Source organism: Bos taurus, chromosome 15, assembly GCF_002263795.3.
Source record: "Bos taurus isolate L1 Dominette 01449 registration number 42190680 breed Hereford chromosome 15, ARS-UCD2.0, whole genome shotgun sequence".
Lineage (NCBI taxonomy): Eukaryota > Metazoa > Chordata > Mammalia > Artiodactyla > Bovidae > Bos > Bos taurus.
The window spans coordinates 51,880,424-51,899,833 of record NC_037342.1 but is presented as its reverse complement, the minus strand read 5'-3'; the positions used below and the strand labels follow the sequence as shown (position 1 = coordinate 51,899,833).

The window sequence follows — 19,410 nt, the reverse complement described above, 5'->3', positions numbered from 1 at the left end:
CAGTCAGAAACAGATAGCGTTTCCCACACTTTTCATAGTACTCCATACCACTTGGCGCTCACAGTTTTCATAGCAGCGTTCAGCCAAGAGGTGCAGACCTGTTCTCGGTTTCTTTGTAGGTGCCCCAGCACTCGACACAGAACTTTTTTGCTGAACAAATGGATAAGACTCCCTGGAGGGAAGTTAAGAAGAGAATTGAAGCCTTCTTTACCCAAGGGTAGTAGTAACCACTTGGAGCTGTAAGAGACTCTTGGATCCAGGCATCACTCTTCTCTGTAAAATGGGAGCTGAAATATCTGTTCTTTGCCCCTTGTGATTCCAGGAAGACCAACAATTAATTCATTTAGTCAGCACACATTATACCAGTGTTTTGCAAAAGTCCCTCAGGAAATAGGCCTAGGACATGCACCCACGAAATACACAATCAAATCGGGACTTACCCTCCCCCTGATATGAGGGTGCACAGATGAAACCTTCCCATTGTCCCTCTCTGAACCTCAGCCTCATCCTCTGTAACATGGAGAGATACTCCTTACTTCTCTGAAGTATTGTAAGGATGAAAGGGCTATCTGTAAAATAGCACGGCTAATGGCTTGTGCCCCCACTGCTGCTATGACTACTGTTATTTTTATTCTTATTCTTTTTTTTTTTTTTTTTGCAACTTACAAATCACTTTCATAACCATTAACTCATTTTAATCTTCATGAGGGGCCGACTGAGCACGTATGGCTAGTCCCATTTTAGAGATGAAGAAACCAGGCTTCTAAAGGAGTAAGTGTTGAGCTCAAAGTCAGCTAATAAGTGACAGAGCCGGGACCCCAAACTAGATCCTGTGGCTCCTGCCCTCCCTACCGCACCGCCCCGTCGATGAACACGGGGGTTATTGGGGCAGGTGTGATATGGAGTCAGCTGGAAGAGTTGTTGCAGGAGAGATGTAGGATGAGTGGTAGTGGTCCACATGGCCAGAAGACCCAGCAAGGGGACCCTGTCACTGGTCCAGCATATGGAGAGGCTGCCAAGCCTGTTGGAGCCCCAGAGATGGGACAGGCCAGATGGGCTGAGCTTCCTGCTCAGGGGACCTTGAGACCAGAGAGCACTGGTCAAGAGATGGTCAGGGGCAGGGGCTCCTGAGACCATGTATGGAGTGACTGAGGCAGCCAGACTGAAAGACTACAGAGGAGCAACTTTCCAGGTGAGGTGAGGGAATGAGGGGGTGCTGTGTGGGAAACAGCCAGCTCCTCCCTCTAAACTCCTGAACCACCAGTTCAGGTTCAAGAGCTGGCCAGCACGAGGGGTAAAGCCCAGGTCCATTTATCTACCTGTGTAACCTTGAGCAGGTCACCTCACTTCTTTATATGTATGATCTCATCTGTAAAATGGGAATCAAGTTACGTGCCCTGCCTGCCTCATGGGTTTGTAACCAGCCTCAAATGAAGTTATGTCTACAGAAGTTCTTTATAGGCTCTGAAGTGCTAGCAGAGGAAGTTGCTGCATTTGCTTGTCCACAGTGAGAGCACGAATATCTGTGGCCACATCCCAAGTGGACCCAGCCAGGTCTCTGTCCCAGCCTCTGCCCCAGCCTGACAGGACCCTAAGGTTCCCAGTCTTAGCCCTCAGCCGCCCTACCAACCACACACCCGGGGGCCCGCCTTCTTCAGTCTTTTCTAGCTACTTCCATTTTTCATTCTGTCGGACACCATCTGCTTGGCCGTTTTTCTCTTCAGATATTATTAGAAATATCCAGAGTTGTAATTGTTTAATGGTTGGCATTTTGCCTGTTTCACGGGGGGCCCAGATTGAGCCCACCCCAGACTCATGCCCTGAGTCCAGCAGAATTGACCAGGGACAGCTGTGCAGTGGAGTCTGCTTGGCATTATAAAGAGCTCTCTCTCAGGTGCATTATTAGAAAAGAAGGGGGGAAAGATGGCCCCAGGCGTAATCCAATTCCATGTTCTCCATGGTGTTTTTGAACTGTTTAGCCCAGAGGCATGTAGCTCTTGGTGGGCTGGGAAGCTTCGTGAAAGAGAAGTCAAGATCAGAACCCAAGGTTCACAACACCTGGGGAACTCTTCTCCCCGGGCTCCCCATTTGAGTGATGCCTGGGTACTTTGGCCTCCCCAGATACCCCCATGAAGCCTGAATCTAGTTTATGTTCAGCTTCTTTCAAACCTAGATTCTCAACTTATTCAACTTTTGGAGAAGTGTGACTCCTTTCAGATAAGCCCCCATTCTCACCTTTACCTCAGCACACATCCTACACATATATTCACAGAAGTCTAGCCTTTGTCCTTTTATAGGTCTCTACCTTCCCAAACACCCTCACCCACAGGGTGTTGCTTCTGTCAGAACACTGGGGCCTCCCCTCTCGCCAGGCTAGGGCTTCTTTGTCTTCATGCCTAGCCTCCGGATACCTGCGAGGCCTGTGGGTTCCCCTCGTGGCCATTCTTCCAGAGGACCAAGCCAGTCAGTTCAGAGATGATCTCAGCCTAACCCAAGGGAGAGGTTAGACTGAGTGGTTTCTCAGACTCCTCTCAGAAATCTCAGGGAGAGAATCCAGGCAAGCAGAGTGGCTTGTCCGGTGTCCACGGACAGTTTCTGTTTCTTCTGAGGCCAGAACTAGAAAGTATCTTAGGAAGAAGCATTAGAGATTGAGGTGAGAAAGCCCACAGTGTGGACATGTACTCCTGAGACAGGCATTCGAGACCTCTGTGGTCTGATCCCACCCACAGCTACTCCTGTTCATTCCTGTCCCCCCCACAACCTCTGTCATACTGCCACTTCTTCCCCTTCAGATCCTGCCTAGTCTGATCTGTCATCATTTCCACTTCTTCTGAAGGCCTTCCCTGACCTCCCCAGCCACTTCCATGAAACCCAGAGACACAGATTATACCACACAGTGTGTAGTATGGATGATCTTTGCACCTCAGAACTGAAGACGCTTCCCTAAGACTGTCAACTCCTCCTCCATTGACTTGGTTTCCAGGCCTTGTCCTCCAACATATATCCCTTTGCTCATCTCCCCTCAGCTCTCTGAGGAGCAGACCATAGATGTTGTTCCATCTGCAGACCAACCTTGACATTGCACAGTGCTCTTACCCCTTCCTGCTTCTGAGTGCGTGTTTCCATTTATGCAACCCAAATTAATCCACTTTTTATAACCATATGTGACCAAAATAGAAGACAGGTTTAGCAATGCAACTCTACCATCTCCACCAGTCAGCTGGTAACCTACTAGTTGTTGTGACTTGGGCAGATATCTTTATCTCTTGTTTCAGTTTCCTGTTCAATCTGATGGAATTGAAAATAATATTTTCTACTCAGGGTTATCTGAATGGGTCTTGAGTAATAAAATGTTGGCGATTTTTCCATTGGGCCTAGGAGATAACATTTATTTAATCATTTATTAAATAAATAATTCTTCAGATGGTTCTGCCTCATTCTGCTCCTTACTCTTATACTTGGGTGATGCTTCTGAGCCTGGTTCTCCCACTCTGTGTGGCATGCAGAGCCCTTGATTATATATTTCCTCCTGGAGAGGAGAGGTCAGCGCTTACTGTAACAGAGCTGAGCCCCAAGAAACTTGGTACATGTCTGTTCCCCTCCCGCACCTCTGTCCATTGGAGGCCATGGTTGTGGAGGTGCTAGCAAGTGGCTCACCCTTCCTTGCCCTGAGCTCCACAGTACCCTTGACTGGCTTCCAGAAAGTGCATTTGGCTATATTTCCTAACAGCAGACCTTACTTCCCCCAAATGGGAAAGAGTTCAGAGCTCACACCCCAGTCCCCAAGGCCCTGCCATGGGCCTCTGCCTCTCCCATTTGCATAGGGGGAGGCTCAGCCGCCAACCAGTTGTGAGTAGATGGGTTACCAGCCGGAATCTAAAGTTCCTCTCCAATTCTCCTTCACCAGTCAGTCCCCCACCCCCTTCACCTCCATTCACCATCCACCAGCCTTTCAGTTTCCCTGGCAACGCTGAGTGCTCATCCTGGAAAACTTTATCCGAAATCTGCTCTGGGCAGCTTTCCAAATCCATGCTAACCTGATTAGGTGTCTCTAGGGGCCTTGCCAGCTAATCAGATTAGGCAGCACTAATGGTAGTGAGGACTTTGAGTGGGCGCAGAGCAGTAAAACATATTGTATACTTAGTGATAATTATCCTGCCTTTTGTGTCATTGATTTATCTGCCTCCCTCCCTGTCCTCCCGTCTTGTGTGTTTGGCCATAGCGATCCGGAGGAAGGAGAATGGCTGGTACGACGAAGAACACCCCCTGGTCTTCCTCTTCTTGGGATCATCTGGAATAGGTAACAGGGAGTAGATCAGCCTGTGGGGAAGAGAGCTGGGGGAGCCCCAGCTGCTATGGGCCAGAGTCACACGACCCTCTTCTAGTTCAACTCCAGTTCCCAAAACAACTGCCTTCGAATTACAGAGCCAGCAGAGGATCATCTGTCACGTTGAAACAGCTGGAATTATGCCTCTCCCTCTGGAAGCTGTGGTGCAGGGCCTGATTCACCAGGAGGGCTAGGCCCTTGGGGGCCTGTTAGTCCTGGTCCAGCCACTCTGCAACCCCAGACGCTGCCCTGTAGGAGTAGTTGAACTACCTCCACTGCCCAGGGCACCAGCCTTATCTAGTGTAGCCTGGGCCAGAACCCTCTAGGAAGCTAAAGAAAGCCACTGATGGTCAGCACAGTGTTAAGTGCATAGCAGAACTGGTTGCAGTGAAGTTGGTTGGGGATTTTTATAGCCAGTTGGGCTGGATTATCTGAAGTGTTCTCACCCTCTCACTCTCCACCCTCACAGTCCCACATCGCTGCCCTCCCATTGTCTTTATGGGGAATTACATGCATTTGTAGCTTCCTCTTCCCCCTCAGCATCTTCATGGATGCTGCCTCTGATGTAGGGTCCCAAAGGGTTACCATCACTTCACACTATACCATAGACCTTGAGCCATACTAGACAGGCAGTGACTTCCAAAGACTTGACCATCATACCAAATGGCCCTTCAGAGCCATCACTTTGGTATCGTCATCCTTTCTTTATGTTACAAAATAAAGCTGTAAAGCCAGGGAGGGGTGGCTTCTATCCTCTCCCAGCCTCTCTTTGGCCTTGTGGCTCCAGGGCCTAGCTTAGATGGCAGGACCATGGAAGTCCAGAGAGAGACAGTACAATGAGCCAGGGAGTCAAGGTGCTTCTAGGGAAAGCAAGGTTTGTGCTGGGATTCGAAGGACAAGATGGCTCTGGATTGTATGAGACAACCTCCCACTTTTAGATGCTACCATAGAGAAAAAGTTTCAGTCCCCACCAACAGAAAAATCAAGATACAATGCAGACTCTGATTCTGGTCCCAGATTTACCATCAGTTTTCCCTTGGTGACTTTGAGAGTCACCCTTTCTGTTCTGTTCCCTTCTATAACATGTATTATTTCCAGCATCCATGCATTTCTAATATTCTAATATTTCTAATATTCTTTCATTCCAGGAGATAGTCATCTCCTAACCCAATACTTCTCTTTTCCTTCTACTAGGAAAAACAGAACTGGCCAAGCAGACAGCTAAATATATGCACAAAGATGCCAAAAAGGTAAGGGCTGGAACTAGGCGCAATTGGCAGGCCATGGAGAGCTCGCAAAGTGTCCATCCCCTTGTTCAGACTCTGGCTTTCCGAGACCTGCTCAGTTTGACTTACTAAGGCTGACAAGAAATTGTTTCACACAGAGAAAAATGTCAGAGCAGTCCTTGGAGACTGTAGAAACATTTCAACTTAAAACCAGACATTTCTCTTCCTCCTAGCTTCCCAGTCTGGAGGCGTTGCAGGTTGCCCACAACCCTGGGTACCCTTGCCTAATTTCTGTGGAAAGCCTCCCTAGCTGAGGCAATAAGGAACTGCCTAGAACTCTGCCAGCAACAGAGTCCTGGCCAACTCCTGTCCTGTTGTGGCCTGGCTCCCCCTTCACCACCTCTCTGAGGGCCTGGCAGCCACAGAAAACAAGGTAGCTGAGGCTGTGTCCTCCTGAGCTGTGTCCATGGTCCCTTCTGCTGACTGTGCCAGTAGCTATGAGCTGCCTCACCCAAAGCCAGGGCAGACCCACTCGACAGGCAGGCAGGCAGGCAAGAAGCAGCACACGGCATGCTAATATGTTCCAACTGAAACGGCTTTTTTAGGCCAATTCATCAGGTTGGCAGCGATTGAAACAATTAGCACTCTGGAAAGGGCCATAAACTAGTGAGACTATTAGAGAAGATGTAGTTACGGGCAGGAACCACCTGATTAGGGATGAAGAATTCTGAGTGGTTTAATTTTAATACTGTCAGAAAGGTTAATATTTAATTACAAATTATAATCTCCTTATCCAAGCTGTCTTAATATGTCTTCATAAACAGTGGAAGTAGAAGGAAAGTATCTGCTGACTTGCTGGTGTAGAAAGGAGAAAGGGCTTGATAAAAGATGGACGATGCAAGTCTTTTTTCAGTTGGAGCATCTAAACGAGAGGCAGATTTCAACTTGTGAAGGGTGTCCTGAAAGCTGACGATGGCATCCTTCAGTGCATGCTTCACCCAGGAGACGGAAGTGCCTACCACCCTCTCCCCTTGGAGATAGTGGGCTGGGTGATCCAGGCTCTGGAGTCAGCCATTCCTTGGCGCAGGTTCTGCTGGCCCTAGGCATGTTGCTTTACCCCTCCAAGTTTCAGCTATTGCCTCAAATAAAGCTAATCAGTCCTGTGTCTAAGATTACTGTGAGCATCAAGTGAAATACTGTGAATCACAGCGAGCTCAGGCTCTAACACCCATCAAGTACCTGATCCCTTGTCTCATATTTATCCATCACTCCATCCTTTCACAGCACTCCCATCTACTGTCTTATTTGATTTTACAAGGAAAATAGCTTAAATGCCAAATTAGAACCACTTTTCAGATGAGAATACTGAGACCCTGCAACGTTAAGGGCTCCTATTAGGCGAAGAAGTAAAATGAGAATCCAGTCTGTCAGCTATTCTCTCAAAACTGTTCTCTGCTGCAAGAGAAGACTAGATTATAAACCTGTCCTTCTTGTCCTTGTGTCACATAGGGAGACGAGGGGCGTGAGAATATAATCATCCATATATTTTTAAATCAGAGTTGGTACTTTTATAAAACTCCTACTTTGACCAGCCCTGTGGATCAACTCATTACAACATCTGTGTTTAGCACGGACATTATCTGGCCATGTAACAGGCATGTTTGAAACATGCCTTTATAATCTGAGGGTTCTGAACTGTAAGCTTGTCTAACCAGGATACCTGATGTTGCCAGGATCCAAGGACTGATGTGTGGGGAGTGTCATCTACAGGCCCCAGTGTAAAGGAGGGCTCACTCAGTGAACAAGCACTGGCCTGGGAGTCAGGGACTTGAATTCAAGCTCTGGCTTTCTTGTACCTTAGTTTCCTCATTTGAAAAGAGTCACTGATACCTCCAGACTTGGCTACCTCACAAAGACTTGTTTGCACTTTTTTCTTGTTTCGGCAACACCACACAGCATATGGGATATTTGTTCTCTAACCAGGAATTGATCCCATGCCCCCCTGCAGTGGATATATGAAGTCTTAACCACTGGACTGCCAGAGAAATCCCTGTTTGCACATTTTTATAATTTCTTTATCAGACCTCCTATGAGTTTTTTGTTTTTGTTTTTCCTCTTATTAAACTCCACTGTTTTTCCCAAATTGAGCAGCTTTGTTAACTTCCATTATTAGAGTTAATAATCCTTGAGAAAAAAACCTTAACTGCATCCTGTGATTTCATCCTGAGATAGGGTGGTGGAGCTCTAAAGACCACAGTTATAGTATGATGAAGGGATCAAGAGCAGGGATCTGAGTTCAGCTCTAAACTACTCTGTGGAGTTGGCTGAGATCTCTGTTTACATCAGTTTCCTCATCTGTAAAATGGGTGCAATAATGGTACCTATCTCAGTGAATTATCATGAAGGTTAAGTGAGATAATGATGTAAAATGCTGTACACTATTCTTGGCACATTAGTAAGCAATCAATACATGTTGGATACCATTATTATTACTGGCTTCCTTGGTAGCTCAGACGGTAAAGCGTCTGACTGCAATGCTGGAGACCCGGGTTCGATCCCTGGGTCTGAAAGATCCCCTGGAGAAGGAAATGACAACCCACTCCAGTATTCTTGCCTGGAAAATCCCATGGACTTAGGAGCCTGGTAGGCTACAGTCCATGGGGTTGCAAAGAGTTCGACAGGACTGAGCAACTTCACTTTCACTTTCACTGTTGTTATTATTGTTGCCTCACTTCTAGATAACCCTAAGCTAAGATCATGTGAAACCAAAATTATTCCTGCTAAGAAAATCAAGCCCTGAGATTTGTTCAGAGTTATTTAGCAAATCAGTAGAAGAACTTAGTAACTTGACATAAGAGTAAGTAAGCACTGAAGTCTATACTCCCTCTTATCGTAGGACATTGATTGACACTGGTTCTGGGCACAAAACTCAGAACCCTTAAGATGAAGATGCCAAAAGCCCAGCTGATTGAGGGAGTGGGACATATGAAACAACAGAGTATAGAGGCTAAGAGCACAGACTTGGAGCCAGATTGTCTGTTTGAGACCCTGGGCAAATTACTTTAATCCGTGACAGTCTTCTCATCTATAAGGTGGGGATGGTAATAGTACTTATCTCTTAGACTTACTCATGTTCTAAGCCCTTTAGAACGTGGGTTCTAGCTTGCTTAGAACATTGCCAAACACATAGTAAGCACTCAGTGAGTCTCAGCTGTTATCAGATGCCCATCTCATGGCTTCCAGCCCATTGCTTCCAGCACTCCCAGCTTCCGCATGTCTCTCTTCCTACCCTCCCTGAAGCCTATGTCTCTCTTGGCCAAGCTGCCTGGGGCCCTGTGAAGATGCTTACTGGCTAATGCTTCATCCTTGATAGCAGTGATCACCCCACATGGCCTTAAGAATTTCTCCGGGGTCTTTCCCACCTCTTGGGTTAGGGCCTGTCCTCAGGCCTCTGGTGAAACAGGGAGAGGACGTAGGGTGAAGAAACAGCACCTCTAAAAGGGGAGGCAGCCTGGTCAAGGCCACAGACAGTGGAGAACTGGGGTTGGAAGCCGAGTCCAGGGCTCTTTCTGCCGCCCTATACCTCAGATACAGAGTGACAGGACAGAGAAAACTAGAATACTTCACAGACTGAATTTCTGACCAGCAGCTGAACTGCAGTATGGCCTGCATTTCAGATATAGCCATTAATACCTCCCTCTCAGGTCTTGGCACCCGCTGTTCCTCAGCTCTCAAGAGAAGTGTAGTCAGTGGGTGCCAGTAGGAGAGGAACCTGAGGAGTCTCTGGGGAACCCTTATCTGGGTGGAGAGACAGGGTACCTCTGAATCCCCTTATAACACCCTAAGTTATAGGGTGTTCATAAAACCCTTAGGTTCAAAAAACCTAAGCTCTTCATAAAAAGGAGAAGGCATTCTGCTTGTGTTAACTCGCAAATCCCACTCGAGACAGTATTCTATCCCTGGGCCTGATTATGGTAGGGCCTCACCCAGGAGGCCACCTCCCTTGGAAAGCACCCCTAGGCCCAACCGTGGAGAGAGAAGGGCTGCAAGCAGTGTTGTGGAGAGCACTTGAATGACGTGGAAACATGTAAATAAATCAGATTTATTAGTTTAAAAGAAAAGTAAACTAGGGTGTAGAGAAAAGGGAACCCTCCTTCATTGTTGGTGGGAATGTAAATTGGTGCAGCCACTCTAGAAAACAGTATGGTGATTCTTTTTTTTAAAAAAAGCTAGAGTTATATAATCCAGCAGTCCTACTCTTGGGCATATATCTGAAGATGATGAAAATTCTAATTCAAAAAGATACATGTACCCCAGTGTTCATAGCAGCAGTACTTACAATAGCCAGGACATGGTAACAACCTAAATGTCCATCAGTGGAGGAATGGATGGGGAGGGAGGTTGGAATATTATTAAGCCATCAAAAAGAATGAAATAATGCCATTTGCAGCAACATGGATAGACCTAGAAATTATCAAACTATATAAAGTAAGTCAGAGAAAGACAAAAATCATGTGATATCATTTATCTGTGCAGCCTAAAAAGTGATACAAATGACCTTATTTACACAATAGAAATAGATTCACAGGCAGAAAACAAACTTGTAGTTACCAAAGGGGAAATGGGGAGCAGATAAATTAACAGTTAATTAACAGATATACACTGCTGCTGCTGCTGCTAAGTCGCTTCAGTCGTGTCCAACTCTGTGCGACCCCGTAGACGGCAGCCCATCAGGCTTCCCCGTCCCTGGGATTCTCCAGGCAAGAACACTGGAGTGGGTTGCCATTTCCTTCTCAAATGCATGAAAGTGAAAAGTCAAAGTGAAGCCACTCAGTCGTGTCCGACTCTTCGTGACCCCATGGACAGTAACCCACCAGGCTCCTCCGTCCATGGGATTTTCCAGGCAAGAGTACTGGAGTGGGGTGCCATTGCCTTCTCCACAGATACACACTACTATGCATAAAAAAGATAAACAATAAGGACCTACTGTATAGCACAGGGAACCATATTCAATGTCTTGTAATAACCTGTAATGGACAAGAATCTGAAAAAGAATATATGTGTGTCTTTGTGTGTGGGTATAACTGAGTCACTTTGCTGTACCCTTGAAACTAACAGCTTTGCAAATCAACTATACTCTTTGAAAAATAGAAGAAAACTAAAGCAAAGGGACTTGTGCCTATGTAGACTTGCAGAGTGGAGGACACCATGGAGCTGTCTGGGTGTTTGTTGCTCCCCTCCATCTCATCATGGTCCACGCTGGTGGTGGCTGACTTTGTCTATGTCAGCCTGTCCCACTCCGGTGCTCCTAGAGGACAGAGACATACATAGCTCTAGTGCTCAGCACACACAGGACGCCTTCAGGAAATGTGTGATAAGTGGATGATGCGGTGATCAGGCCTAGTAGAAGCCTGGAAAAAAAAGACTTTCCAGGCCAGTTTAAGGGCAGGGACGTGACTTGGATTTATTAAGGTAGGGAGTGAGGGAATCATTTAGGGGATGAGTGGACAGAAAAGGAGACAAGGAGCCAGAAAACACTGTCATGAGAACGTGATAGAAGATCTTGGCTTGGTGTGGCTTGAAAGCCCAGAAGATATTTGAGATGCTCTCCTCCTCCGCCCTTCCCTCTGCCTTCCTACCTTCAAATGGACTCGTGCTTGTTTCCACACAGGGTTTCATCAGGCTAGACATGTCTGAGTTCCAGGAGCGGCATGAGGTGAGTGAGAGTCCTTGGGGAAGTCTGGTTTGGAAAGCCTGTCAACATGACTCTGCCTGGGTATTTTGATGTGACTTGTCATTCAAGCCTGAGATAATTACAGCAGCCTTGGAATTTGTCCTTTGGGGACATATGTACACAATGGGGTCCATCTGTTTTGCATAGGATTTGCTCTGAAGAATAAACATAGAAGAGATCCAACTGCTCTCCTATCACAGCAAGATTCCTTCCACCCCAAGAGATAACCTCACCTTGTTGAAACAGGCAGTCTTAACAGTATACAAAGCCAGCTTACCGTGCATGCCCCGTATTGGAAACTGAAAGGATGGAAAGGCCTGCCTAACTTAATTCTCTCCTTCCGCCAGGTAGCCAAGTTCATCGGGTCCCCACCAGGCTACATTGGCCACGAGGAGGGTGGCCAGCTGACCAAGAAGCTGAAGCAGTGCCCCAACGCCGTGGTGCTCTTTGATGAGGTAGACAAAGCCCACCCAGATGTGCTCACCATCATGCTGCAGCTGTTTGATGAGGTGAGTCATGGGGCTGGGTTTGGCTGGGGGACACCTGTAGGTATGAGGGGGCTATGAGCAGCAGGACCTGTGGATCCGGAGTCAGTCGTTCATCAAGTTCCTGCTTCTCAGTTAGCAGATGTGGCTTCACCCCTTCTCTGGACCAGGGCCCAGACTGGGCACTCTAGGAAAAACAAGCAGGGCCCAAAAGTTGAAATGTTGTGGCTGCCCAGGTCCCTTTTAAAGAGAGAATGGGGCAGAAGTGCCAGGAGAGAGTGAGACCTGAATTTTTAGTTCCAGCTCAGCTCCATCTCTAGGAACCTCATGTGAAAAACAGGGAGGCTGGATCCAGTAAGCTCCAAGAATCTCACTCAGACGGCTCCTGCTCCTTCCTTCCATCATCTTCACCAGTTCTTTAAAATGTTAGTAATGTTACTGCTGTCTGTGACCATTGCAGTGATGATGGAATGGTGGTGCCCTGGCTTATGGAGTGTTCTTCTTCTGAACAGCTCCCGGCTCATCACAAACGAGAACAGTCTCCCTCTCAACTGACCGAGTGAGCTCTAGATGAGAACAGCTTCCTTTTATTCAGCAGTCTATGCAGTAGGCTTGTGCTAAAGATGTTACAGACTTTATTGCTAATCATCACAATAGCCAGGCAAGGTAGTAACCTTTTATAACAGATGTAGAAACAAGTTCAAGAGGTTGTAAATGACTTGCACAAGGCCACAGAGCACAAGGCCAGAGGAGCCATAAATGGTCTCAAGATACATCTGGTCCCAGAGCCCAGGTCTCCCCGCTCTACCTCTCCTTATCTTGAGCAGGGGAGGGAGGGCTTACTGTCAGGGGAGGGGCTGACATCCACCTGTTCCAGGTGAGGCCTTCCTTCTGCTCCCATGCAGAGGCTGTGTTAGCCAGCACATGGGCAGACCGAGTCCAGCCCGCCTTTCCACTCAGCCCCATCCAGCCCTGGGAAAATGGAAAGGGGTTTGCTTCTCAAAATCTCACAGGTTCGCTGATGAGATACAGGAATGGATACCCCTGGACCAAATAGCACACCAGGTACCAAGCCAGCCAGAGCCAGATCCAAGTGTCCCCACAGCTGCCCACTCACTGGCTTCCCCTCCGAGCCCAGCATCCTTGGCTGCCCCAGTTTTATTGCCCTCCTCCTAGGCTCTTATCTGCTCCCTATCCTGAGAACTCCTACTGAGGAATGAAGGCCAGTCCTTCAAGGGTCACATATTCTGTTTCCAACACCTGTGCTCTGATACTCCCCCAACTCCATTCTAGACTGTTAATAGGATTCAGGTACACAGCTTATGGACGAGACCCAAACCTGCCCTATCAGGTAGAAAAGGGATGCGATCAAGTTGGCATTTTTGTACTTTATGTGCAAGGCACTGTTTTATGAACTCCTTTAATCTTCCCGATAACCATATGAAGATAGTCATTATTACTACCTCAGTGTGGCAAATGTAGAAACTGAGATACAGTGAGATAACTGATTCATCCATGGTCACACAGCTGGGAAGAGAAAATCGAGGGTTTGAACCCAGGCACTCCAGTTCCTAGAACCCACAGCTTAAATAATAACTCCCAGGTACCTAGTCTTTCCAGGCATTCTCAGAGCCCCCAGCACCAGGGGAAACACCCCGTCAACTAACTTAATTCAGTATGTTAGGGTTGGCAGTAGACACCTTGTGTGTAGGCACAGAGAGGCGTGAGGCAGCCTGCTTCATCCAGAGGACTGCAGCCTTTCAGTAATTGCCCGACTGCGAGGGAAGGTGAGAACAGAATGGTGGAGGTAGATGGGTGAGATAGACAGGGGCAGATTAGAATCTCAGGCAAAGGAGCGTGGATTTATTTGCTGGAGAGTAAGAAGCTTTCAAAGACTTGAGGCAAGGGAAAAGCATGATTGAATTTTCCTTTTATAAAGCTCCTGTAGGCAGCAGTGAGTAAATGGACTAGAAGGAAGAAGAGGGACCAGCGAGGAGACTGTTGAAGAGTCCTAGTGAGGGCTGGGGAGACGTGCTCTACAGCAGGGCCATTGGATGGAGAGAACTCCCAAGTGAGGAGACAGGGAGGTGACAAGGGTGACCAGTGGAAGTGTCTCTGGCCTGACCCATGGGTTCTGCCCCTATCAGAGGCAGGGAACACAGAGATGTGAGCAACAGATTGAGGAAGGTGAGGAGCTAAGGTTCAGAAGTGTTGAAAATGAAATACCTGGGATACAGCCAGATGGAGATGTCCAGGAAGTTGCTTGTCTGGAGTGCAAGAGAGGTCTGTGCTGGAATAGACTCAGGAGTGCTTCAGCACAGAAAGAGTCACAAGCCACAGGAATGGACGAGCGCTCTCACCTGGTGAGAGTCTGGTAAGCAGAGACGAGGCTTGCGACCTCTCCGCAAAGACCCAGAGGGAATTGCCAGAGAGTAGGAGGCAAATTAGAAGAGTGTGGTTTAGTGCAGGCAGGCAGAGGGGAAACAGGCAGAACAGACACAGCCCCTGCCTCAGTGCTCGGGAGTGAGGGGGAGACAGGCAGCAAAAAGCAGTTCAGCCACTGTGGTGAGTGCTGCCCTAGGATCAGTAGGACTAAGGGGCATAGAGACTCGCGCCCCCCACCCCAGATCCACCCATCCCAGATCCCCCAAGCTTAGGCCCAGAAAAGTGGGAGCCCTAGCAAAGCTGTCACCAAGCAGAGCTAATGCAGCTCACTTCCCAGTTGACCCCAGACCTACAGCACAGGGCACAAGTCCCAGGAAGCCCACTCTCTGTGCCTCCCTTCGAGGACAGAAATGGGGGGCCAGTGGGGAAGCAGCCCCTGTGACCCTGCAGTGAGCATTCACACCTCACCCGCATGCGTGCACTCCAGTTGGGAGGCGGGTCAGCCACAGCTCCCTCTTTGGGACACATTTTATTGCCAAGGACTCTGAGGAGGAGGCACAAACACTGAAAGTCACCCTTGGGCCAGTCATGCACTGCACCTGCTCCCCTGGCCCGCCAGGGACCCATCCCCAGGCCCCGTTATGAGCAGAGCTTTGATCTCTCAGAACGGAATGGCCGCGGGTTATTGCTCTGGCCAGTATAGCCGTGTGTGCACTCAGTCCTCAGGGACGAGCACTGTGAACACAGCGGGGTCATCCACGCACACGCAGACCTGGTCCCCAAAACTAGAACTGCCCTCAGTGGATCTGTCGTGTCGTAACTCGTAGGCAGGGGGTGAAGTGGGGAGCTAATGGCCAAGCTCAGGGACATCTGCTTGTACCCTTCCTTCTCCTCTTCCCACTCAAGGCTGGGACGGGGGAATGACCACGACTGGATCTCAAGGTCCCCTTTGAATAGACGCCCTTGGAGCTAACACTTCCTGAGAGGCCTGTGCCACGGGCCAGCGTAAAGTGAGGCAGAAGAGCACTTGGTACCATGCCCAGTACACAGTAGGTGCTCAGTTAATGCACATGCCTTTCTTCTTTTACCTCTGAGAGCTAGGGCTAGTCTGCCTTTGCATCTGCTTTAGAAGCAAGGGCTGACCGTGAGTGAGGCCCTCGCAGCCAGGGAAAGGAACATACTTAAGAAGGAATGGTTGCCTGAGGCTGGGGTAGGGCCCCGCATCACTGGCCTGGGGCAGGGCCCCTCAGGCTGTCAGTGACCTCTCCCTGGAGCCATGCTCTCAGAATTGGCAGGAGCTATGCTTTGTCTGCAGCCCCAGTGAATTCCTAAGAAGGTCTACCTCTCCCCACACCTGACCCAGTAGCTTAGCTTCTCTCCAGTCAGGATCAAAGGATGCAAACTGAATTTAGAAGAACTCTGAGAAGTTTTTATTTAGGAAAGAAAATTTCACAAAGCCTCCTTTATCCCACATTGTTGGTATGGCCCCAGGAGCCTGGTGTACAGTGAAAGACAGGGGTGCTGGGGTGAGCCTGTTCAGTAGAGTCTCAGCTGGACTGTGTTCCAGCTCTGAGACCTTGTACAAACTAAGCTCTTGGAGCCTTAGTTTCTTTGTAGGGGTGGTGAGGATTCAAACAGTCTGCAAGCAAGTGCTGAGGGCTGCTCTATGCCAGGCACTGTTCTAAGACCCAGTGAGAACAAGACCCAGCCCCTGCCCTCACAGAGGTACCGAGTAGGGCCCTGGGGGTGGCTGTGGGTGCCCATCACAGCAGACTCCACCAGTTCCTCTCAGCAGGGCATTGATTATTGCTTTTATATGTCATTGTTGTTCTTTAGTTGCTAAGTCGTGTCCAACACTTTGGCAACCCTGTGGACTGTGGCCCACCAGGCTCCTCTGTCCATGGGATTTCCCAGGCAAGAATACTCGAGTGGGTTGCCATTTTCTTTCCAAGGAATCTTCCCAACCCAGATCAAACTCACATCTCCTGTGTTGGCAGGTGGATTCTTTACCACTGAGCCACTAGGAAAGCCCCTGTGCTTCTTTACAAATGACTGCAAAGTGCTGTTGTACCATGAGAGCCTTGAGGTTTGCTGAGTGGGCGGAGTTCCTCGCTCTTAAGCTGAACGGCCCCGGACAACTACACTTTTCTAGTTCTTCTGTCTCTTCCCTTTATTGTTGCCCCTTTTCTCTTTCCTTGGTGCATTTGCGTCTAGTAAAGATGCTTTCTTCTGTGTCACTTCTAGAAAAAAACGAAAGATTCCAAGGCAACTTCCCATGTTGATTAAAGGAAGAACATTATTTTTTATCTTAGGCCAGAGGATGGCTCTGAAGATGCAGAGATGATACCTGTTTCAGTTCATTTATCTGGTCTGCACAGTGGCCCTGTAGAATACGCTGTGACCTCCTATAGCAGCCTGGCCTTCCCTTTATCATAATGCCTAACCCACTGAATTCTAACTGCTTGTTTCCTGGCCTCACTCCTCTAGACTGGAGCTGTCAGGCTCAGTGAGTCCCCAGTGCCCCAACACAGAGCTCCACCCACAGCAGGCCTCCAGGAGAGTGTGTTGGATGGCTGCTTATACAGTCAGACTGGCTTCTGGGTGCCCTGAGAGATGCCAGGCAGCAGATGCAGTCTCAGCTGGTGGCTCTCCCAGCAGGTGAGCACTGAAACCAAGGTGTGAGAACAGTGCTCAGACACCCCAGAGGAGGGAGCGCTAACTGCCAGGGGGAGAGGGTTCTGGAGAGACCTCCTGGAAGCGGTGCCCGGCCTTACCACTCCCTGACCACGCAGTTGCTATTCCTTCCCAGGGCCGGCTGACAGATGGAAAAGGCAAGACCATCGACTGCAAGGACGCCATCTTCATCATGACCTCAAACGTGGCCAGTGACGAGATAGCACAGCATGCGCTGCAGCTGAGGCAGGAAGCTTTGGAGATGAGCCGTAACCGGATTGCCGAGAACCTTGGTATGGCACGTGGCCCACGTTTTCTTGGCAAACAGTCAAGTGACACGGCTGCCACGCTGCTCCGGGGGAAGGATGGAATCGGGGTCCCAGGGTCAGATGAAGGTCGTGGCTGGCATCTCTCCCTCACTGGCCCTGACTAGATACCAAGCACCCAACTAGATAGTGGAGGGAGGCCAACAAACAGTGCCCCTACTTCCTCAAGAAAGCCCCAGGCCTCTCGGGTAACAGGAGGGCTCCAGACAGAGGCAGGGACAGAGCCACCCCAAGGTGTGGGGCCAGGAGGAGGGCCAGGGTCTCAGGGGACTAAAGAGATGTGCACTTAACAGGGAGGGACACTTTGGTGCAGCAAGGGGCTGGCAGATCAGAAACCTGGAGGTGGGCACGGGTGGGCCCTGGAAAGTGCTGGAAAGGGGAGTGTGTCAGGGTGGACACTGCTTCTATCAGCCTTCTGTCTAGGATTGAACTCTCCAGCCCCCTTCTTACAACTCAGGACTCAAGTCTCAGTCCTGACTCTTCTCCTCTCCCCTCCGCTCCTTCATGTAATTCCTACTGCACATGAGCACTGGAAGGGCCTGGGAAGTATGCAGTCCAGTCCTCTGATTGTGCAGGTGATGAGAAGGCTGAAGCCCAGAGGGCACAAGATGTTGACCAGGATCATACAGACTGTCAGGGGCAAGAGCAGGCTCTTGTCATGGAGCCAAGGTGCAGCACAGCTCCCAAAGGTCCCAGGTGTAGGGAGCAGGCAGTTTATGTTTCTGTCTCCACAGGGGACGTCCAGATCAGTGACAAGATCACCATCTCAAAGAACTTCAAGGAAAACGTGATTCGCCCCATCCTAAAAGTAAGAGTTCCTTGTCCTTCCCGCTGGAGCCTCGAGTTGGAGGGGATCACCTTAGCCATCGTGAAGATGTGGAAGCCCTCCCATCCATATCTTCCCCAGTAGGGTCCACTAATTCCGTTACCCACTCTGGGTCACTAAGCTCACATCCCTAACCTGGCCCTGCAGGCTCACTTCCGGAGAGATGAGTTTCTGGGACGAATCAATGAGATCGTCTACTTCCTCCCCTTCTGCCACTCGGAGCTCATCCAGCTCGTCAACAAGGAGTTGAATTTCTGGGCCAAAAGAGTAAGAGCAGGGACTGCCCATGGGTGGGGGCGGAACATCTAGAAAGCCCTGGGCCACATGCAGACATGCTGCTGTCTGACCTGTCCCAGGCTAAGCAAAGGCACAACATCACTCTGCTCTGGGACCGTGAGGTGGCAGACGTGTTGGTCGAAGGCTACAATGTGCACTATGGCGCCCGCTCCATCAAGCATGAGGTGAGTCCTGAGAGGACCTCCACACCTCCCTCTCTGTTGCTCCTAGACCCATTCGCTGGGCTCCCAGCCTGGGGTTGTCCTTACCCAGAGCAGATGCCCCTTCAGAACCAAAAACAATATAATCAAGTAAAACCCCTGTCCAAGAGGGGAAATGAGTTTGAACTCCTACCAGCGTCAGGGAACTGGGGCTAGGAACCTCAGAAACTGACTACTGACTTGTTAGTACTATCCTGCAAGCTCATGTTGTTAGCCCTTTGCAGATGAAAAAACTGAAGCTTTGAGTAAGTTCTTGCCCAGGCAGCAAGTAACAGAGCTGGGCCTCCAGGCTTTGGCAGTGACGACAGCTTCCCCTACCGCCTGCAGGTGGAGCGCCGAGTGGTGAACCAGCTGGCGGCTGCCTATGAGCAGGACCTGCTGCCGGGGGGCTGCACCCTGCGCATCACTGTGGAGGACTCGGACAAGCAGCTGCTCAGGAGTCCTGAACTGTCCTCATCCCAGGCCGAGAGGCGTCCCCCCAAGCTGCGGCTGGAGATCATCGATAAGGACAGCAAGACCCACAAATTGGACATCCAGGCACCACTCCACCCTGAGAAGGTGTGCCACACCCTCTAGCGTCTACCTACCTGCCCATACGTGCCCTCAACACCTAATAAAGCCCCCTTGGCTGTGGCATGGTGACCGACCTACCTTCCCCTCCTGCTTCTCACCCCTCTGCATCTAGCCTAAGGCCTGTTACCTCCTCACAGCCCCTGGAAGATGCCTTCTCAGCCCCACCCTAGCCCCTTCATTGTGGGGCCCACATGTGCTCCTAGGTCTCTGGGAGGGGAGCTGCTCCTCTGTCTGCTTTATGGCAGGGAGAAGAGGGAGTTCCCTCATCCCTGTCCTTCAGCGTGATCCTCATGTCCCAGAGCCTCTGGAACTTTATCATGTTTTCTGGAAGCTCAGAAGTATGGCAGCTGAGAACAGA

The 19,410-nt window shown here is 49.5% G+C and overlaps 1 protein-coding gene across 2 annotated transcripts in view; it reads left to right on the top strand.

Moving 5' to 3' along the window:
• The window catches only part of CLPB (caseinolytic mitochondrial matrix peptidase chaperone subunit B), a 142,252-nt gene extending 123,128 nt beyond the window's left edge, over positions 1-19,124 (top strand). Inside the window, 9 exon segments of one of the 2 annotated variants that reach the window (NM_001015625.1) lie at positions 4,223-4,300; positions 5,522-5,577; positions 11,225-11,269; positions 11,635-11,796; positions 16,967-17,123; positions 17,891-17,964; positions 18,130-18,249; positions 18,339-18,443; positions 18,807-19,124. In NM_001015625.1, the coding sequence (NP_001015625.1) occupies positions 4,223-4,300; positions 5,522-5,577; positions 11,225-11,269; positions 11,635-11,796; positions 16,967-17,123; positions 17,891-17,964; positions 18,130-18,249; positions 18,339-18,443; positions 18,807-19,055 (1,046 nt within the window). In that variant the 3' untranslated portion in view covers positions 19,056-19,124. 2 annotated transcript variants of the gene reach the window in all.
• Positions 19,125-19,410: the final 286 nt, after the last annotated feature.